Here is an 18,821-nt window from a genome sequence, read left to right on the forward strand (position 1 = left end):
ACATTCTCATATGTACATCCATTTTAATACAATTCAAATATAGAGGAATACTCACTTTTTCTTAATAGAACTTATTTTTTATTAAATTATACATTATAAAAATCAGACATTCTTTGGTGGCTCCTCCCCATCCTGCAACACACACACACACACACACACACACACACACACACACACACACACACACACACACACACACACCTCCTAAGGCTGTTTCTACACAGCCTCTCAGTTAGACCTGTCTTGGAATCATTTCATAGGTTGTATTGGCTTATTTGTTATATTTGTTCAACTTTAAAATACTTGCCAAGGTCGAAGCTTGATCACGTACTGACACAAGATCACTGCTCAAACTACACTTCTCACTTAACTGTTGAGTTATATCTTTGATTAAGAATAAGGATGATTTACTAAACCACACAAAGAAACTCTGGCTGGATGTTAAGCCTTTTCGTCCTGTCTCAGAGGTGATGAGAGGTAAGTCAGGGGGACTTCAGTCTGTCTCTATCCCACCTTTCTTGATACAACCTATCTACAACTTATCCCCAGCATAAACTCTGAAGTTCTGCATTCTTTTTCAAGGCAGAAATGTTAGTGATAGTATTTCTATATTTTTTAAAAAAGGTATAGAAATTGTTTAACTACAATACAGTTCAACTCACCAAATACGGATTGAAGAATTTGAAATAGCTGGCAAGAGCCACCCAGAGGGTGTGATTTTAAAAGCATCACTTTATTATTTGAAAAATACCTTTCTCAGAAACCCAGGAGACTCATCTTTATAAATGTCTTTTGCTGCTGAACATTCTAAATTTTGCTGCACAAATAACGAGCATTCAAACATTACATATTACATTTGTCTGAAAGTCTTTACACTGGTTACCTATTAGTTAAGCACTGATTTCATTTCATGAGTTTTTAAGCCAGTGCGTGGGTTTTATCAGATGTTTCTTGCGGATAACCAGTGGTTTATAATCGAGGAAGGCCCTGTGGATCTTCTAGCTGTTTTCTCGAAGAAGAAAAATATTTGGTTAGGCTGCTTTTTGTTTCTATCTGTCACCAGGCAGTTTTTATGTTATTAAGTTAGAGGGCAAAAGTCATACATTTTGTTGCAGTACTTTAGAGGAAATAAGAAGCAGAAATCTTCACTTCTTACATCTTACACCTACATATTTGACACCTCATGCAAAATCTTGACATTTTAGGTAAGGAAAGCTCTGACTGTTTTACCACTCTGAGAAGGTCTCTTGCTGTGTTTTCAGGCTGGTACAATCGTCTCTACATCAACTTCACATTGAGACGGCACATCTTCTTCTTCCTGCTGCAGACGTACTTTCCCGCCACACTCATGGTGATGCTTTCATGGGTGTCATTCTGGATTGACCGCCGGGCTGTGCCAGCCAGAGTCTCCTTGGGTAAAAAAAAAAAAAAGAGAGAGAAAAGAAAAGAAACTCATATCAAATGTTCTTTGAAGAGGCTCTGCATGCCTGAGGAAAATCTGTCTCTGTGGAATGATGAAAGCTCGTTGTGACATAGCTCCACCAACTGGGAATACACACATACATGTGTCATCACACAAGCCTCCCACGCTATACCACGCTTACTTTTCTTTTGAATTATTTTCTGTATTGGGGCTGTTGCTGTACTTGTCACGCAGGCATCTGCTTTCCCCCTTACTTCTCTTATGGCTCAGCTTATCGCTCTTATTAAATTCAGTTGGTGGAGATGTTTTTATGTGACTGTTTGAAGGTCTATTTTTTTCTTCTTTCTGCTTTGTGCATTTAATAATTTACAGCAGCAATTTAAATTTGAAAGTTGCTCAGGCAGTCCTTGGGCAGTCTATGCAGATGAAATTAACAAGTAGCTAATTCTGGTGTCTTTTCCTTTGAGAATTCTTTTAAGAGTACCTGACAAGTATGTTAAAAAAAAAAGTAACACATAAAGCAGAAAGGTTGGTTCTCTACCTCCTATTAAATTGAAAAACAGCTCACTTACTGTCTCCAAAAGTTGATTGTTCTGTGTGCTCTGGGACGTTGCGTTTTTCAGTGCGAGAACCGTTTCGTCCATCATCCAAGTGTGAATTCTTTCAGTTCTCAAGACTTAGACCTGCAGGGGGCTACGTGGGTCCGGGTGTCTTCGTACCTCGAACTCTTTTATTCACATCCAAGATCAAATGAACACCTCCAAGATCAAATCATAGCGCGTTTCAAGGCCAAGCGCTTTCGAGTCCTCTCTCACATTCACACACGGTTTCCTCCGACACACCTGTTGTTCGGCCCCTCTGGCCAACACCAGTAGGTGGTAGGGTAAATTTATTATATTATATGACATTATATCATATTATATTATATTACATTATATCCTCTTTCACATTAGAGCCACAACAGAACCCACTAGAACATGGGAACAAGTAAAAGTGAAATATAAGAATTTCTACAGAATGGTAATATTTATCACTTATATAGCTCTTAGTCTCTTGTAAAGAGACCCTGAAATAATCTGTTTGTTTGTTTATAACAGCAACCAAGAAAAGGGCAGAGCAAAAAAAAGACAGGTGGTGGTCCTGCACCCCCTCGTCAACAAGTTGGTTAAGTAAATAATACCCTCACGGGAAAATCGATATCTCTCTATGAGCACACTGTCGCGCTGAGCTAAAGGATCCTGTCTATCCCGCAATATACGCTGAATTCTGAAAACTCTCCTTATCAATCTTGCACCTTCCGCAATGGGTGGCTCGCGTATACGGACAGGACATGGCTGCGACAGACTTCCCAAATCCACCTTCGCTTTTATAGCCGTGGTCTCTCATCTTGATTACATGAAGTAATTTACTATTACTACTCTAAAATATGAATTACATCTGAAATAATCAAATACATGAAATAGAATGATTAATAGTACATTTCCCTTTTGTTAGGAAATGACCTGTGTGTATCTGTATGGAATCAATGAAAGAATCAAATACTGCATTATCTTTAGTTACATTGATAATATTTATTTATGGTAAAACAGTGGTGGAATATCGCTGTTGCTTTCGTATACATGAAGCGGACATACCTGAGTGGCCGCGATCTAATCCTGTTTACATAAAGTAAACCTGCTCCCGAGCAGGTTTACGCTTACGGATCTGTTGCTATGACAGCAAGTCCCGGATGAGCTTCGGAGAACCGAACGATCCAAGATCACGCGAAATCGTCAACAATCAAATCCAGCTAACTTACTTAGCGAGGTACGAAGAACGGACCCCAGGTTTCCCCAAATCTAATTGGGGAAACGTTTCTCCCGCTGAAAACGCTACGTCCAGATGAACAGAATCAACTTTTGGAGATTTACTTACCTGGATGATTGAGCATGCATGAAGACGTTTTAACCCGCACTTACTGTCATTCAATGGATTTACCTACAGAATTTTATTTTAGCTCTTCAGCTAATATTGCCAACAATGACCAGTTTAACCTGCATTGGCTGCTTTGAATACATGCTGTGTGTTCAAATAAACACCTTTGGAATGCTAACACAACTTTTGAACAATTCCAGACCTTTTACCTGCTTAAAGACTTTCTCAGTCAGTTGTTTGATAACATTTAAGCCTCCAGAATTGGGGGGGGGGCGTCTCACATCTCAGTTAAAAGCTAAATGTAACCAATTTTTCATCCCATAACTGTAAACTGAATAGGTTTTGGTACACAGCTGGAAAAGTGCAAAAATGTACCAGTGTCTAAAATTATATGGTTCTAGCCAAAATTCTGCAGCCACCTAATTTTCTAGTGTACATGCTCCCCACCTCCTCACTTCATTAATGGAGTCATTCTACTGGACTCCCTACATTAATGAGCTTCTCAAACAAAATGATTTTTAATAAAATGGACTAGAGAATAACCTTTTTATTAACTTTACATGACATTTAAACTAAGCCTATTATGGATTTGATTCCCTTATAATAAATTAAATGTTAATAATGTTTCACTTAAATTAATCTTTAAAGACCTGTTTAACAAAGGACTTAAAAAGACAAAATATATACTCATTTTGAATAGGCTGTACATTTATCAGTTATCTATAATTGACGTCTTCATCTTCCAATATTCTCTTAATTTATAAAAAGTATTTCCAAATTCCCAGTCATGTCCTCTTGCTACTTGTTAATCTTTAAGAAATGTCCCCATGCCACACAAACAATGTCAGCGACTGCTGTATGCACCATTTCATTCGGTTCTGTGGCCAACAGTTTCCTGTACTGATATTATAACTTCAAACGAAAAACAAGATTGAAAAAATCCAGACACGACCCAGCAAGAACTGTGCATGGTCAAGCTGTTTTAAGAAGCATTTTTCAATTCTAGAAATATGGAGCTGTTAAAGATTGATACCATCAGTTGGAATGAACATGGTAAGGTCTTTAAGCCACAGATGGTCATTTTGAGAGATGAACTAACACACTACTAGTTTTGGTCTTTTTAAAACCAGGAAAACATGAAACAATTGCAGCCCTATCACTGAAGTGAAATGAGGCGAGCACTGTGTTGGATCTGAGGTTGCCGAACTCAATTCCTCACATTCCAAGCATGTAGGAGAAACTACTGTGACTTCACAGTATGCTTGGCAGACCAAATGTAGATAACATTGGTTCATTTTAAACAAATGAAAAGCAATGATTCATAGTTTAATGCGATTATACAGAAAATTGCTCATACTTTGCATGTGATCACCTGTAACACATTGGTCCTTTAAAGACATCTGGACTCATCCTGCTGTAAAAAATGGAGGTATTAGAAAAATGAAATGACATTCAGGTTGGCTCTCTCTCTTGCAGTAGAGTATCTCTTCCTGTTACAACACACACTGGTGTTTTTGTGTGGCTTATCTGCGTAGCCAATTTACTTTAAAAACTCGCTAGCAGCATGGCCACTTCACTCGTCTCTCCTGCACTGTCTTGCTCACTGCATCAGATGTTTAGTTAGTCCTTGACATCCTTTAGTAATAATGTGTGTTTGCACATTATTCCACACCAGTTGATTAATCAACCAAAGACCTAGACAGAATTTTAATTCATTCAAAAGCCTGACACTTAGCCTTGTCCACCCCAGCTGGAAAAATCAAAAACCAGTCTTATTTGTTGTTACCCATCATCCACCTAGGCTGAGGTTCTGTCCGAATTCTCAGACTTTGTCTCTGATTTATGGGGTCATATAATTGTTGGGGATTCTCTGTTTTCTTTTTATTATTATAGGGTCTTTACCTTACAATATAAAGTGTTTTGAGGGAAGTGTTATTGTGATTTGGCACTATATAAATTAAATTAAATTGAATTCAGTTTTTAATAGTTTTGCAATTACAAGTGGTTGTGAGAGATCCAACAAATTTCTAAAACTCACACTTGTAAATTTACGATGATGTTAAAACCCCTACTATCATTGTAGGTAATACACTATACAAGGCCACAACGCACTGATGTATTTTTATTATTTTCTAGTTATATTTAATTTAAAATGATGATTTTATTATCTTCAGCATATAATCAAATATCCAGTGTTAAGGGTTCAATATTGAGGAAGGGTACAAGAGGTGATCGAAGAATAACCACACTGATCCGGCCAGGTGAAGTCAAACGATGATTTTAATGAATACACGCGTGGGAAGAATAATCTGTACGCAGACAAGAATTAATCTTCAACTTAATCAAAGCACAAACAATTATTTTATAGCATCAGGGTCACAGGTACATTTTATACATAGATCAGCTCAAAACCACAATGACTTTTAACATAGTTTGAAAGAACATCATCTTCTATTTTCATAGCCGGTACTTCCGGTCAACCTTTCAGTTTTTGTCTTGAAGTGAATTGTTCCCCTTTTTGCCGAGACAACAAGGAACGGTTCCTCGTTTACAGAGACACTTTCGCAGTTACAACCAGACATGACTAACCTCTTTCCTATAAATAAGTCTAACTAATGTGTGTGTGTGTGTGTCACGACCTCACTTCAGCCTCTATGTCACCTCTCACCTACTGACTGTCTGTGTCTCGTCCTTAAATGCTCTCTCTCAATTCACCTGTTGCACTTCTGACCTTTCACCAGAACAGAGGCTCATCCTTATGTGCACTAACCTAACTGAAACTATGCATATGTCATCTACTAAATAAATGTTTTAATCAAGAACCTTTTACTAAAAGCTTAATATGAAAATGACCTGATATAAGTGTTTTGTAAGCCTGTATTGCAATTCCTTCTATGTTCTAGTTTCCCTCAGCATGTATCACCTGGACAGTCACGCCAGTGAAGCTTAAGACCCTTAATGAACCAAACCTCAACTCAAAATAAGCACAGATATGCAATGTGTATAAAATAGTTATAACTGCATCTGAAATACAAAGTTAATATGATAACCGTATGCATAAACATCTTAAGGCCATCTTAAAGCTATCTGTTACATTGTTAAAGCAATGATCATACTGCAGATTATATTATGCTGGTAAAATACTTTTGTTCATCCCCACACCAGCCTTGTCATGTCACATGCATTGCGTGGCAATGGTATTGAATCAGGGTAATGCTTTTACGCCTGCACTTTTAGCTATACATAAGATTAGCTCCCTGACTGACAATAAAAAAGAATTATGCTGTAGTGTCTACAATGTAATATGAAAAAGATGCATGCTAAGATTCAAACATGTTTACTTTAGTAAAACTTTGTATCCTGTGTCCAGGCATCACCACAGTGTTGACCATGTCCACCATCATTACTGGAGTGAATGCCTCCATGCCCAGGGTCTCCTACATCAAAGCTGTGGACATTTATCTCTGGGTCAGCTTTGTCTTTGTCTTCTTGTCTGTGTTGGAATACGCTGCTGTCAACTACCTGTCCACTGTCCAGGACCGTCGAGAGCGCAAAATGAGAGAGAGAGTGCGGTCTCAGGTTTGTTTCACTGCACTGATAAATCAAAAGAGAAAGTAATGTAACTAAAAAGAGGTTAATTCATTCTACTCACAAGGCACACCTCAACTCCTTCAGCTGTATCAAATGGCAAAACCTCCAGACTCTCTTCCTGAGTCACTTCACTTACAACAATATCTGTCAGGGTTTCTGTTTTACAAGCAACACCTCAAGAGTGCCAAAGAAATAAAGACAGAAATAAAGAACAGAGAAACAGTGAGTGTTTGTGGCCAGCAGTTTGTGAGAATTAGTGAAATTTGTGAGATCTCATCCCTGAATGATGTTTAACAGTTGAATTATACATTTAGGGAAACCAAAGAACCCTGGCTAGGTGGATGGCACAACACAGAAGAGCTAGCTTGTCAGGCCAGGACTCCGCAGTCTATTTACACCTACAGGCCAGTCTTCCAGTGATGAGGATGTACACATCTTGGACAGGGAGAAACGCTGGTTGGAACAGAGTCAGGGAGGTCTTTAATGTTAGAAAGGGAACGAGCATCACTAAGCCGAGGAGGAGTCACCATCTTACAATGCTGTGATGGCAGCTTTTTCCAAAGTATCTCCCCCCTCACCACACTCCCTGCCATTGCATTCGTGGTTCTCTGTGTCTGGCGCTGGGTTCTCGGGTGAGTACTGGCTCACTCCCAGCAGCTGCTTGGTGGGGCCTGGTTCCTCTGGCTCAGTTGGGCACCTCCCGGGGTGTAGAGGGCCCTTGGATCTCAGGTCTCTGGGCCCGGGGCTTGGTCTGTTCTGGCGTAGCCATCTGCCGCTGGAGCCTGCAGGCTGCTGCTCAGTAACATTCAATATTTATTATTTACTGTTACTGGTTTGTTGGTTGGTTGTTGCTGTGATTCCCCTACTGTGTTATTTGCTTTTTGCTTTTTTTTCTTCAGCAGGTGATGGAGCAGATTTTTAGTGTCTTTTCTCTCTCTATCACTCACACTTTTAAGATTAGGCCAAAGTGCCTTGAGGCAACTGTTGTTATGAATTGGCGCTATATTAATAAAACTGAATTGAACACCTTGTTCGAACATAAGAGTGTCCATAAGTGCACGTGGCACCAGGATGCTGTAGGCCGCAGGTCGATGATCGATTTTGTAATCTTATCACCAGACCTGCGACCATATGTTCTGGACACTCAGGTAAAGAGAGGGGCTGAGCTGTCAACTGATCACCACCTGGTGGTGACTTGGATCAGGTGGCGGGGGAGGACGCTGGACAGACCCAGTGCACCTAAACGCGTAGTGAGGGTGTGCTGGGAACACCTAGCAGAGGCCCCAGTCTGTGAGATCTTCAACACACACCACCGGCAGAGCTGCAACAGCATTCCGAGGGAGACTGGGGACATTGAGTCCAAATGGACCATGTTCAGCATCTCCATTGAAGCTGCTGCATTTAGCTGCGGCCAGAAAGTGGTTGGTGCCTGTCGTGGTAGTAACCCCCAAACCAAATGGTGGACACCAGAGGTGAAGGGAGCCACCAGGCTGAAGAAGGAGTCCTATCAGGCTTGGTTAGCCTGTGGGACTTCGGAGGCAGCTGACAGGTACCGACAGGCCAAGTGGAATGCGGCTTGGGCAGTGGCTGAAGCAAAAACTCGGGTGTGGGAGGAGTTCGGAGAGGCCATCGAAAAAGACTTTGGGACTGCCTCGAAGAGATTCTGGCAAACCGTCAGGCATCTCAGGAGGGGAAAGCGGTGCTCTACCTGCACTGTGTATAGTGCTGGCGGAGCGCTGCTGACTTCAACTGAGAAAATTGTCGGGCGGTGGAAGGAATACTTCGAGGACCTCCTTAATCCCTCTGACACGTCTTCCGAGGAGGAAGCAGAGTCTGGGGTTGAGGAGGATGACCCACCAATTTCCGGGGGCGAGATCACTGAGGCAGTTAAACAACTCCTTGGTGGCAGAGCCCCTGGTATTGATGAGGTCCACCCCGAGTTCCTGAAGGCTCTGGACGTTGTAGGGTTGTCCTGGTTGACACGCCTCTACAATGTTGCGTGGAGATCCGGGGCAGTACCCCTGGACTGGCAGACGGGGGTGGTGGTCCCCATCTTAAGAAGGGAGACCGGAGGGTGTGTTCCAACTACAGGGGAATCACACTCCTCAGCCTCCCTGGGAAAGTCTATGCCAGGGTGCTGGAAAGGAGAATTCGTCCACTAGTCAAACCTCAGATACAAAAGGAACAATGCGGTTTTCGTCCTGGTTGCAGAACACTGGACCAGCTCTTTATCCTCTCAAGGATACTTGAGGGCGCATGGGAGTTTGCCCAACCAGTCTACATGTGTTTTGTGGACTTGAAGAAGGCATTCAACCGTGTCTACAGGATGCTACGGGAGTATGGGGTGTCTGGCCCATTGCTACGGGCCATTCAATCCCTATACAACCTTTGCAAGAGCTTGGTTCGCATTGCCGGCAATAAGTCGGACTCATTCCCGGTGGGTGATGGGTTCCGCCAGGGCTGCCCTTTGTCACCGATTCTGTTCATAATTTTTATGGACAGGATTTCTAGGCGTAGCCAAGTGGCGGAAGGCTTTCACTTGGGTGGCCTCAGAATCTCATCTCTGCTTTTTGCAGATGATGTGGTTCTGTTGGCTTCATCGGGTGATGGCCTCCAGCTTGCACTGGAACGGTTTGCAGTCGAGTGTGAAGCAGTGCCATGGTTCTCAGACGGAAAAGGGTGGAGTGCCCACTCCGAGTCGGGGATGAATTCCTGCCCCAAGTGGAGGAGTTCAAGTATCTCGGGGTCTTGTTCGCAAGTGATGGGAGAAGGGAGCCGGAGATCAACAGATGGATTGATGCTGCGGTCTCAATTTACCAGTCGATCTATGTCCCTACCCTCACCTATGGCCACAAGCTGTGGGTAATGACCGAAAGAACAAGATCGCAGACACAAGCGGCGGAAATGAGCTTCCTCCGAAGGGTGGCTGGCCTCTCCCTTAGAGATAGGGTGAGAAGTTCAGCCAACCGGGAGGGGCTCAGAGTAGAGCCGCTGCTCTTCCACATCGAAAGGAGCCAGCTGAGGTGGTTCAGGCATCTGACAAGGATGCCTCCTGCAGACCCAGGACACGCTGGAGAGATTATATCTCTCGGCTGGCCTGGGAACGCCTTGGTGTTCCCCTGGATAAGTTAGAGGAGGTGGCTGGGGAGAGGGAGGTCTGGGCTTATCTGCTTAGGCTGCTGCCCCCGCGACCCGGCCCCGGATAAAGTGGAAGAAGATGGGTGGATGGATGGATGGATGGATGGATGGATGAATTCAAACAAATGGCACTGTGCTGTACTGAGAGCTTTTAAAGCAGAAGTTTGAACAACACAATCCTTTCTGATAACAGTAGCTGAAATGAATAAGATTGGCACATTTACAAGACAGCTATCATTCATGCAGTGATCTTCAAAAAATCTGTGTTCCAGCTGCTCTGTCCTGGAGCAAAGATGAAATGTTGATATGTGGTGATGTTGCATGCAATAATGACTTCAGTTGTATTTCTTCCCTGCCAGTCACTGCCCTGTACCTGTGGTATTTCCCAAACACGAACCATGACCATGTTGGATGGCACCTACAGTGAAGCTGACACCAATAGTTTGGCTGGCTACACTGAAGAGCCCATAGTACCTGAGGAAGTACAGGCAGACATGCACGAGGTTTCTGATAAACCTGATCATATGGTGGTACACCTGTCAGTGAGTAGTGAGTCCACAACAACGAAGAAGAAGAAGAGCCTTCGTGCCCTCAACATCATCCAGAACACGCATGCCATTGACAAATACTCCCGAATGATTTTCCCTGGTTCATACATCTTCTTTAATCTTATCTACTGGTCGGTGTACTGCTAAACAACACTGTCAGTCAAGACGGAGGCCAGTGAGGACATTAGCATACACAGACAGTATGAATGCTACATCAGTGAGACAAGGGACTAATTCTGAGTGCTGTTGTGCTGCTAAATCATTATAATGAAGGACATGAGCAAAACATGTCTTAAATGTTTCCAATGTGACTATGGGATGTCAATCAGTTAAAAAAAACAAAAGATATAAATTCTGTTCCAAACCACTGATGCTAATTCTTGTCGTCTCTTTTAGCTTTGTCAGTTGTCAGCTGCTATTGAAAAGGTCTTTGTACAAATTACTGCTATTCCTGATATGATGAAGAAACCGTATATTTTGTATTTTAATTGTATAGATAAAGATACAGTGTATAGTGTCTGTATTTATGCCGTGAGGTATTGATTGTTTATTTATATTTATTGTTTTGATTTTTAACAATCATAAAATGAAAGTCACAATGAGGTGCATTGTTAATCATGACTCAGTTATTTTCATATATATATGATAGATAAATAATGAACTCTGATCATATTTTGTAAGACAGTTATTTCAGCTAAAATGATATTCTGACCTAAGATTGAGGAACACACATTAAGAGTTCTCCGAGGTTGTACTCTGTTAGTATGCGCATCATCTTAAAGGCGAATAAGTGCTTTTGCTTTAACATGGATACCTGCTTCTATTTTGCTGCTGTCAGTTTCAGCATTCTCATTATATGCTGTATAGAGTTCTAGAAACAAATATGGGAACAGCTCAAATGTTTTTGTGAAGAATGGCTTCTAAAAATATGAAAGAAATTGATTAAATACAAAGTAAAGCTGATGAATGTCAATATAGTAACGTTAGTGGAAAATAATACATAATCATAAACTTTTCCCTGTAAAAGAAATCAAGAAACTCAGGATTCATGCCGTGGAGAACAATACTATGTATACCAAAGTTTCTTGTAATGTAACCATAACTGCAGAGATATTTCACTTACCTAGGACACTTGAACTAAAATTCAACGTACTAGTAACACATGACAAAGATCAAAGGTCTGTTAGTCAGTATTAGAAGTTGGGCTGATCATATAATGACTAACTCAACAGTAACTCAGCTGTTAGCATCTTGCTGGTGATTGATCAACACAATCACATAAAAAAAACAATCAATTCTCAAAAGACAGAGAAATATGTGGATATGCGTAGCAATGGGTTTGTTTCAATAATGTGAATAATTATTAGTCTGTGCATGGTTCAGAGCAAAGATTTGGTCTGCTGCTATTTTTCATACTTCTTTAGTCTGAAAGCCTCAGTCTGGCAGGACTTATTTACAATTTTTTACACTCTTTTAAATAAAATTAAAATGCAAAAAATATTTGGATGGAAACAGGCAAGTTCCAGAGTTTTTCATGTGCGCAGGCTGTGGTGGGAAGTTTAACACTAGAATTACTGAGCCTTTTTTTCCCTGCAGGGAAAAACCTAATAAGTTCACAGAACTCAAAAATTGTTGTGTAACAGATTACACAACAATTTTTTAGTGATGTTTTTAAAAGTTTTACGTTTAACTAAAATAAAAATTATAGTTGCAGTTGCCTTAAATTACCTCAATGTTAACTCATAAATGTTGATATTCCTCAACTTATAATTAGGGAGTAATAAACTCAAAATGTTCAATATTTCTCAACTTAATTAAGGTGGGAAATACACTCAAAATATTTTACATATTGCAACTCATACGATGTGGGAAATAAACTCAAACTTTTTCATATTTTCTAACTTATAATATGGGAAATAACACTTAAAATCTTCAATATTTTTAAAATACTGTGGGAAATACACTTACAAATAATTCTAAACTGTTTGCCCAGTAAATTATAATCAGCTAAAAGTGTTAGAAAACATGAAAGTAACAACACTAACAATTTAACAACTTTTTATTAAACACAATGTGCTTTTAAAAAGGCACAAACAACAGAGCTCACTCATAAAAAAGTGCTTCATAAATAAAACAAGAGAAAAAGACTCCAAGGGTCTCCATCTCAATTCTGAAATTCAATAACATTTTCAGTATTAACAGCAATTGCAGCTATTAGAACACTGAGGCATTTAACACTTACTGTACCTTGACAGCTGCAGCTCACTTTCTTTTTTAAAAATACATAAAAAAAAAAAACAGTACTGGTTTCCACTGCTGTACTTATAGGGAGCAAACATCAAGGCAGTGCATTTACGTATTAGGCAACAGAACATTAAACATGAATAGTGCATGAACTGAACAGTCATTCATCTTAAATGTGAGGTAGAAGAGGCAAATGGTAAAAAAAATGGTTTAAAAAAATGGTATAAATAAAACAAAACAAAAAAAGAAAAAAATTCAATACTTAGCTTAACGAGTTGTCTATTCCAAGTGATTCACTTGAACAAATTCTTCTGTATCAGTAAGCGACCTAACAGTGGTTTGTTGTATTCAAGGCACATCACAACCTTCTGGATACATGTGAATAAAAGCTCGAGAGTCAGTGTATTGTAGGTCTAGTGCACAGAACTATGGTAAATGGCCTGCATTTGTATAGCGCTTTACTCAGTCCCTAAGGACCCCAAAGCGCTTACACTACATTCAGTCATTCACCCATTCACACACACATTCACACACTGGCAATGGCAAGCTACGTTGTAGCCACAGCTGCCCTGGGGCGCACCGGACACTGGCGCCACCGGGCCCTCTGACCACCACCAGTAGGCAAACATCTTGTTAGTATCTTGCCCAAGGATATTTGGCATGCATGCAGCCAGGAGGCAGCCTGGGATCCAACCACCGATCTTCTGATTAGTGGCTGACCTGCTCTGCCACCTGAGTTACAGCCACCCTACCCAAAAAGCAGGAGAAATGAGGCATCCAGATTTGTACTGGTTTATACAATTGTACATAACTGGGAACAAACATCAGGTAGTGCATTAAGGTATTAGGCAACACAACGTTAAACATGAATAGTCCACAAAATGAGCAGTCATTCACTTTAAATTTGAAGTAGAAAAGCCAAATGATTAGGAAAAAAACAAACAAAAAAAAAGCTTCCTCAATACTCAGCTCAACAAGTAGTCCATTCTGAGTGATTCACTCATTGAACAAATCATTCTTCAGCGTCAGTAGATGCCCTTTCAGTGGTTTGTTGTTCTTAAGGCACATCACAACCTTCTGGATAAATGTGAATGTAAGCTCAAGTTTCTTTGGGTATTGTAGGTCTAGTGCATAGATGTACCCAAAGAGCAGGAGAAATGAGTCAGCCAGATTTGTGGGACCATTCACAAGTATTTCATTCTCAACGACAATGCAGATGCTTTCGGGACTGAAGAGGGCCGAATCAGTAGTGTCATTCGTGACAACTGTCAGCAGAGCCACAGGAGTGTCAGTGAGGTCTGGACCATCTGCTGACTGCAAAACAAAAATAATACAAGAATGAGTTCAGCCCCACAAGGACACAAATCATGCTATTGATTAGAGGTGTGAATCTTCATAAGTCACACGTTTCTTTTAGGATTATAATGTCAACGCTTTAATATGATATGGCGATACATCATGATGCATTACAATAATCTTAATTTGGGGTTGGTTTCAAAACATATGTTTAAATAAATGTTTTCAATAATAAATATATGCCAAGATATTTGTTTTTGTTATTTACCAAACATTTCTCTGACCACAACATGGCACCTCCAAAAAAATAGAACACTTGAATTTTAAAAGGGAGATAGTTTTTATCTGTGGATTTTTTTTGTTTAATAATCTTTCAATTATTTTCATGTTTTCTGGTTTATGCATAACAATCTTCTTGCAATCTTATTCAACAATAGTTGATATATGGGAGAAAACAAGTCAGATGAGGACTGTGTTGAACCTCCTTCCTGATATACACCCTGGTTCTCCTTGAGTTCTGAGCGATGTCATATGTTCGACTGAACAGCTAGGCAAAGGAAAGGGGTTGATGCTGAGGCCAGTACACTTACATCACAAGTCCTGAATAACGTGGAGGCATCTTCACGCAGGTACACAGGAAGTGCACGAAGGATGAGGGCCCGTCTTGTATTTACAGTGGGGCAAAAAAGTATTTAGTCAGCCACCGATTGTGCAAGTTCCCCCACTTAAAATGATGACAGAGGTCAGTAATTTGCACCAGAGGTACACTTCAACTGTGAGAGACAGAATGTGAAAAAAAAATCCATGAATCCACATGGTAGGATTTGTAAAGAATTTATTCGTAAATCAGGGTGGAAAATAAGTATTTGGTCAATAACAAAAATACAACTCAATACTTTGTAACATAACCTTTGTTGGCAATAACAGAGGTCAAACGTTTACTATAGGTCTTTACCAGGTTTGCACACACAGTAGCTGGTATTTTGGCCCATTCCTCCATGCAGATCTTCTCGAGAGCAGTGATGTTTTGGGGCTGTCGCCGAGCAACACGGACTTTCAACTCCCGCCACAGATTTTCTATGGGGTTGAGGTCTGGAGACTGGCTAGGCCACTCCAGGACTTTCAAATGCTTCTTACGGAGCCACTCCTTTGTTGCCCGGGCGGTGTGTTTTGGATCATTGTCATGTTGGAAGACCCAGCCTCGTTTCATCTTCAAAGTTCTCACTGATGGAAGGAGGTTTTGGCTCAAAATCTCACGATACATGGCCCCATTCATTCTGTCCTTAACACGGATCAGTCGTCCTGTCCCCTTGGCAGAAAAACAGCCCCATAGCATGATGTTTCCACCCCCATGCTTCACAGTAGGTATGGTGTTCTTGGGATGCAACTCAGTATTCTTCTTCCTCCAAACACGACGAGTTGAGTTTATACCAAAAAGTTCTACTTTGGTTTCATCTGACCACATGACATTCTCCCAATCCTCTGCTGTATCATCCATGTGCTCTCTGGCAAACTTCAGACGGGCCTGGACATGCACTGGCTTCAGCAGCGGAACACGTCTGGCACTGCGGGATTTGATTCCCTGCCGTTGTAGTGTGTTACTGATGGTGACCTTTGTTACTTTGGTCCCAGCTCTCTGCAGGTCATTCACCAGGTCCCCCCGTGTGGTTCTGGGATCTTTGCTCACCGTTCTCATGATCATTTTGACCCCACGGGATGAGATCTTGCGTGGAGCCCCAGATCGAGGGAGATTATCAGTGGTCTTGTATGTCTTCCATTTTCTGATGATTGCTCCCACAGTTGATTTTTTCACACCAAGCTGCTTGCCTATTGTAGATTCACTCTTCCCAGTCTGGTGCAGGTCTACAATACTTTTCCTGGTGTCCTTTGAAAGCTCTTTGGTCTTGGCCATGGCGGAGTTTGGAGTCTGACTGTTTGAGGCTGTGGACAGGTGTCTTTTATACAGATGATGAGTTCAAACAGGTGCCATTCATACAGGTAACGAGTGGGGGACAGAAAAGCTTCTTACAGAAGACGTTACAGGTCTGTGAGAGCCAGAGATTTTCCTTGTTTGAGGTGACCAAATACTTATTTTCCACCCTAATTTACCAATAAATTCTTTACAAATCCTACCATGTGAATTCATGGATTTTTTTTTCACATTCTGTCTCTCACAGTTGAAGTGTACCTCTGGTGCAAATTACTGACCTCTGTCATCATTTTAAGTGGGGGAACTTGCACAATCGGTGGCTGACTAAATACTTTTTTTGCCCCACTGTACATCATGCTGTTCCTAGATGAACATACAATATCTATTAGAATAGTATTTACACAAATGCAGAGTAAAAGCAAAGTGTTGGATAGCCATGTTCTGATTGTCATTGTTATAGATCAGGGGTGTCCAAACTTTTTGTGTAACGGGCTAAACCTGTCAATCTAGAAGGGTAACCCAAAAAAATCTAAAAATTTTGAATAATTCAGGGCAAAATTCTCTAGTTTCTTTGTATTTATTTTTTATTTAAATTAGGACACAAATTATAAAACTCACCCACTGACAACTGGTGAAATGTTGACTCTCTGTAGCGCTCTTTGCAGTCTGATATCTGTAAACAATATGTGCACAAAGACGACTTATTAATGTTCAAAAACATTTTTTGCACAGCACACACACGTAGTCAGCTGATCTCATCTGATGCAGATCTGCTCCTTGATCAAGTAACATTTGTCCGGATTTCTGGCATGAGTGGCGTCGAATCAGCACCGCAGCTGGATGGCCCGATTTACATACCCAGCGCAGCTGATACTCACCACAATAATTTACTAAGATTATATGCACTCCTGTTAGTATATCTATACTCCGATTGGGTATAGATATAAGTTTAAAATCCTCACCTTTACGTTTATGTCTCTACAAGGTGAGGCCCCCATCTATATCTCGGAGCTTCTCCAACCCTATTCTCCAAAGCGGACTCTTAGATCCACTGATAGTGGTCGTCTATCTATTCCACGGACTCGTCTGAAAACAAAGGGGGATCACGCTTTTCAAACCCTGGCTCCAATACTGTGGAACGGTTTACCCTCCTCACTACGCACCATCGACACGGTGGCCTCTTTTAAAAAACAGCTTAAAACTCATCTGTTTAGACAGGCATTTGGGTAATATTAATGCGTAATATGTTGTTTTATTTTATATTTATATTGTACTATTGCTTGTTTGATATGCTTTTATATTTCCTCTATGTTGCTATATTGTTTGTTTGACATGTCTTCATGTGAAGCACTTTGTAACAGCGTTTTGTCTTAAAAAGTGCTATATAAATAAATTTTACTTACTTACTTACTTATTAAGTCCAGTTCAGTCTGTTAATGTTAACCGTTTCAAACTAATGTTGATAGGTGTGTTGCTAAGCTTAATAACTTAAATAACAAACTTGAAATTTACCCGTCCTATTTTCCCCTTTATTGTTTTTTCTCTGTGCTGTAAATCTTCTGTCTAAGAAGAAATCTGAGGCTGCTGTTCTGAAAATAAGCTACCAAAGCTTTTTCTGAATGAATCAATAAAAATCCATTTATGGAAAGCTGTGATGAAGGCAGTTTTGTCTTTAATTATATTCAACAATATAAAATATTCAACCACTTTTAAGTGATTTTGTGATCTTTAATACACTAAAGTTAAGGTTATTTACCTAATTTCTAGTAAGTGGCCCTCAGTGAAAAAAGTTTGGACACCCCTGCCTTACAGGTTAGGGAGTATTTGTGATCCGCACAGTCTGCATCAATGATTCTTTCTTAGCCTGGGAGCAGAACGCGGCTCTTTATTTTCATTTCATTTCAATTTATCTAGCAAAGATCGATAGGGTCTGGCTTAAAGGTGTCAAGGAGGCTCCTCAGTCTGGCTGGTTGAGCCTTGTCGAATTAGCGCGAACAATTTAGCTGAACTTCGTTCGTAGCACCGAGTTCAACCAGTGTGTAATGTTAGGCTGAATCAGGCGATGCGTTTTTCCGCAAGCCTTGACTTGTAGAGCTCGCTTAGTGGAATACCCCTCTAAACTGTTAAAAGGATTTCGAGATTATCTCACAACCACACATTTGAGACTACGAAAAAATACAAACATGTGTCTAATTACCATCATGATAACACACTCATGTTGTTTATTATTGTTCGCTTCATGCTAGCACACACACACACAGCTCAACAGCGTAAACTACTGACTGTGTAACACGGACACTTATTGAAATAAGTATACTCACAATACGCACGTGCATTACCGGCGAATATATGGGCTCAAAATGTGGTCATAAATATTTTGTACTTGTAAATCTGTTTTGTACTTGTAAAAAAGATTTGTATGTGTAAAAAAGATTTGTGCGTGGACTTAGCCCAAAAAAAACCCTGCAAGTTACAAGTACGAATTTTGACCCTATTTTTCTTCCTTTAAGTTGATTGGTCAATGTCATGTCAATCACAAATTAAACAATCCAATCAGAGAACAGGATTGGAATGAATGCCATCAGTTCATGAACTGACAAATTCCAGTCCGGCTCTGTTCTGTGGGCTTGATGGACCGTACACTCCCTGATGGTCTGCAGCATTCCCACATCTAACAGGCAAAGGAAGCTTTGGAGCACACTTGTAATCTTACGCTGTCAGAAGATAAACAAATAGA

The 18,821-nt window shown here is 40.6% G+C and overlaps 1 protein-coding gene across 1 annotated transcript in view; it reads left to right on the forward strand.

The window, feature by feature from the left end:
• The window catches only part of gabrr2a (gamma-aminobutyric acid type A receptor subunit rho2a), a 73,958-nt gene extending 60,574 nt beyond the window's left edge, over nt 1-13,384 (forward strand). The window contains exons 7-9 of the mRNA XM_040049148.1: nt 1,263-1,415; nt 6,708-6,916; nt 10,426-13,384. Of these exons, the coding sequence (XP_039905082.1) occupies nt 1,263-1,415; nt 6,708-6,916; nt 10,426-10,761 (698 nt within the window). The 3' untranslated portion in view covers nt 10,762-13,384. The remainder of the gene's footprint in view (nt 1-1,262; nt 1,416-6,707; nt 6,917-10,425) is intronic.
• The last annotated feature ends 5,437 nt before the right edge of the window (nt 13,385-18,821 follow it).

The sequence above is a fragment of the Simochromis diagramma genome, unplaced genomic scaffold (assembly GCF_900408965.1).
Source record: "Simochromis diagramma unplaced genomic scaffold, fSimDia1.1 OVJJ01000426.1, whole genome shotgun sequence".
In the NCBI taxonomy this organism is placed as follows: Eukaryota; Metazoa; Chordata; class Actinopteri; order Cichliformes; family Cichlidae; genus Simochromis; species Simochromis diagramma.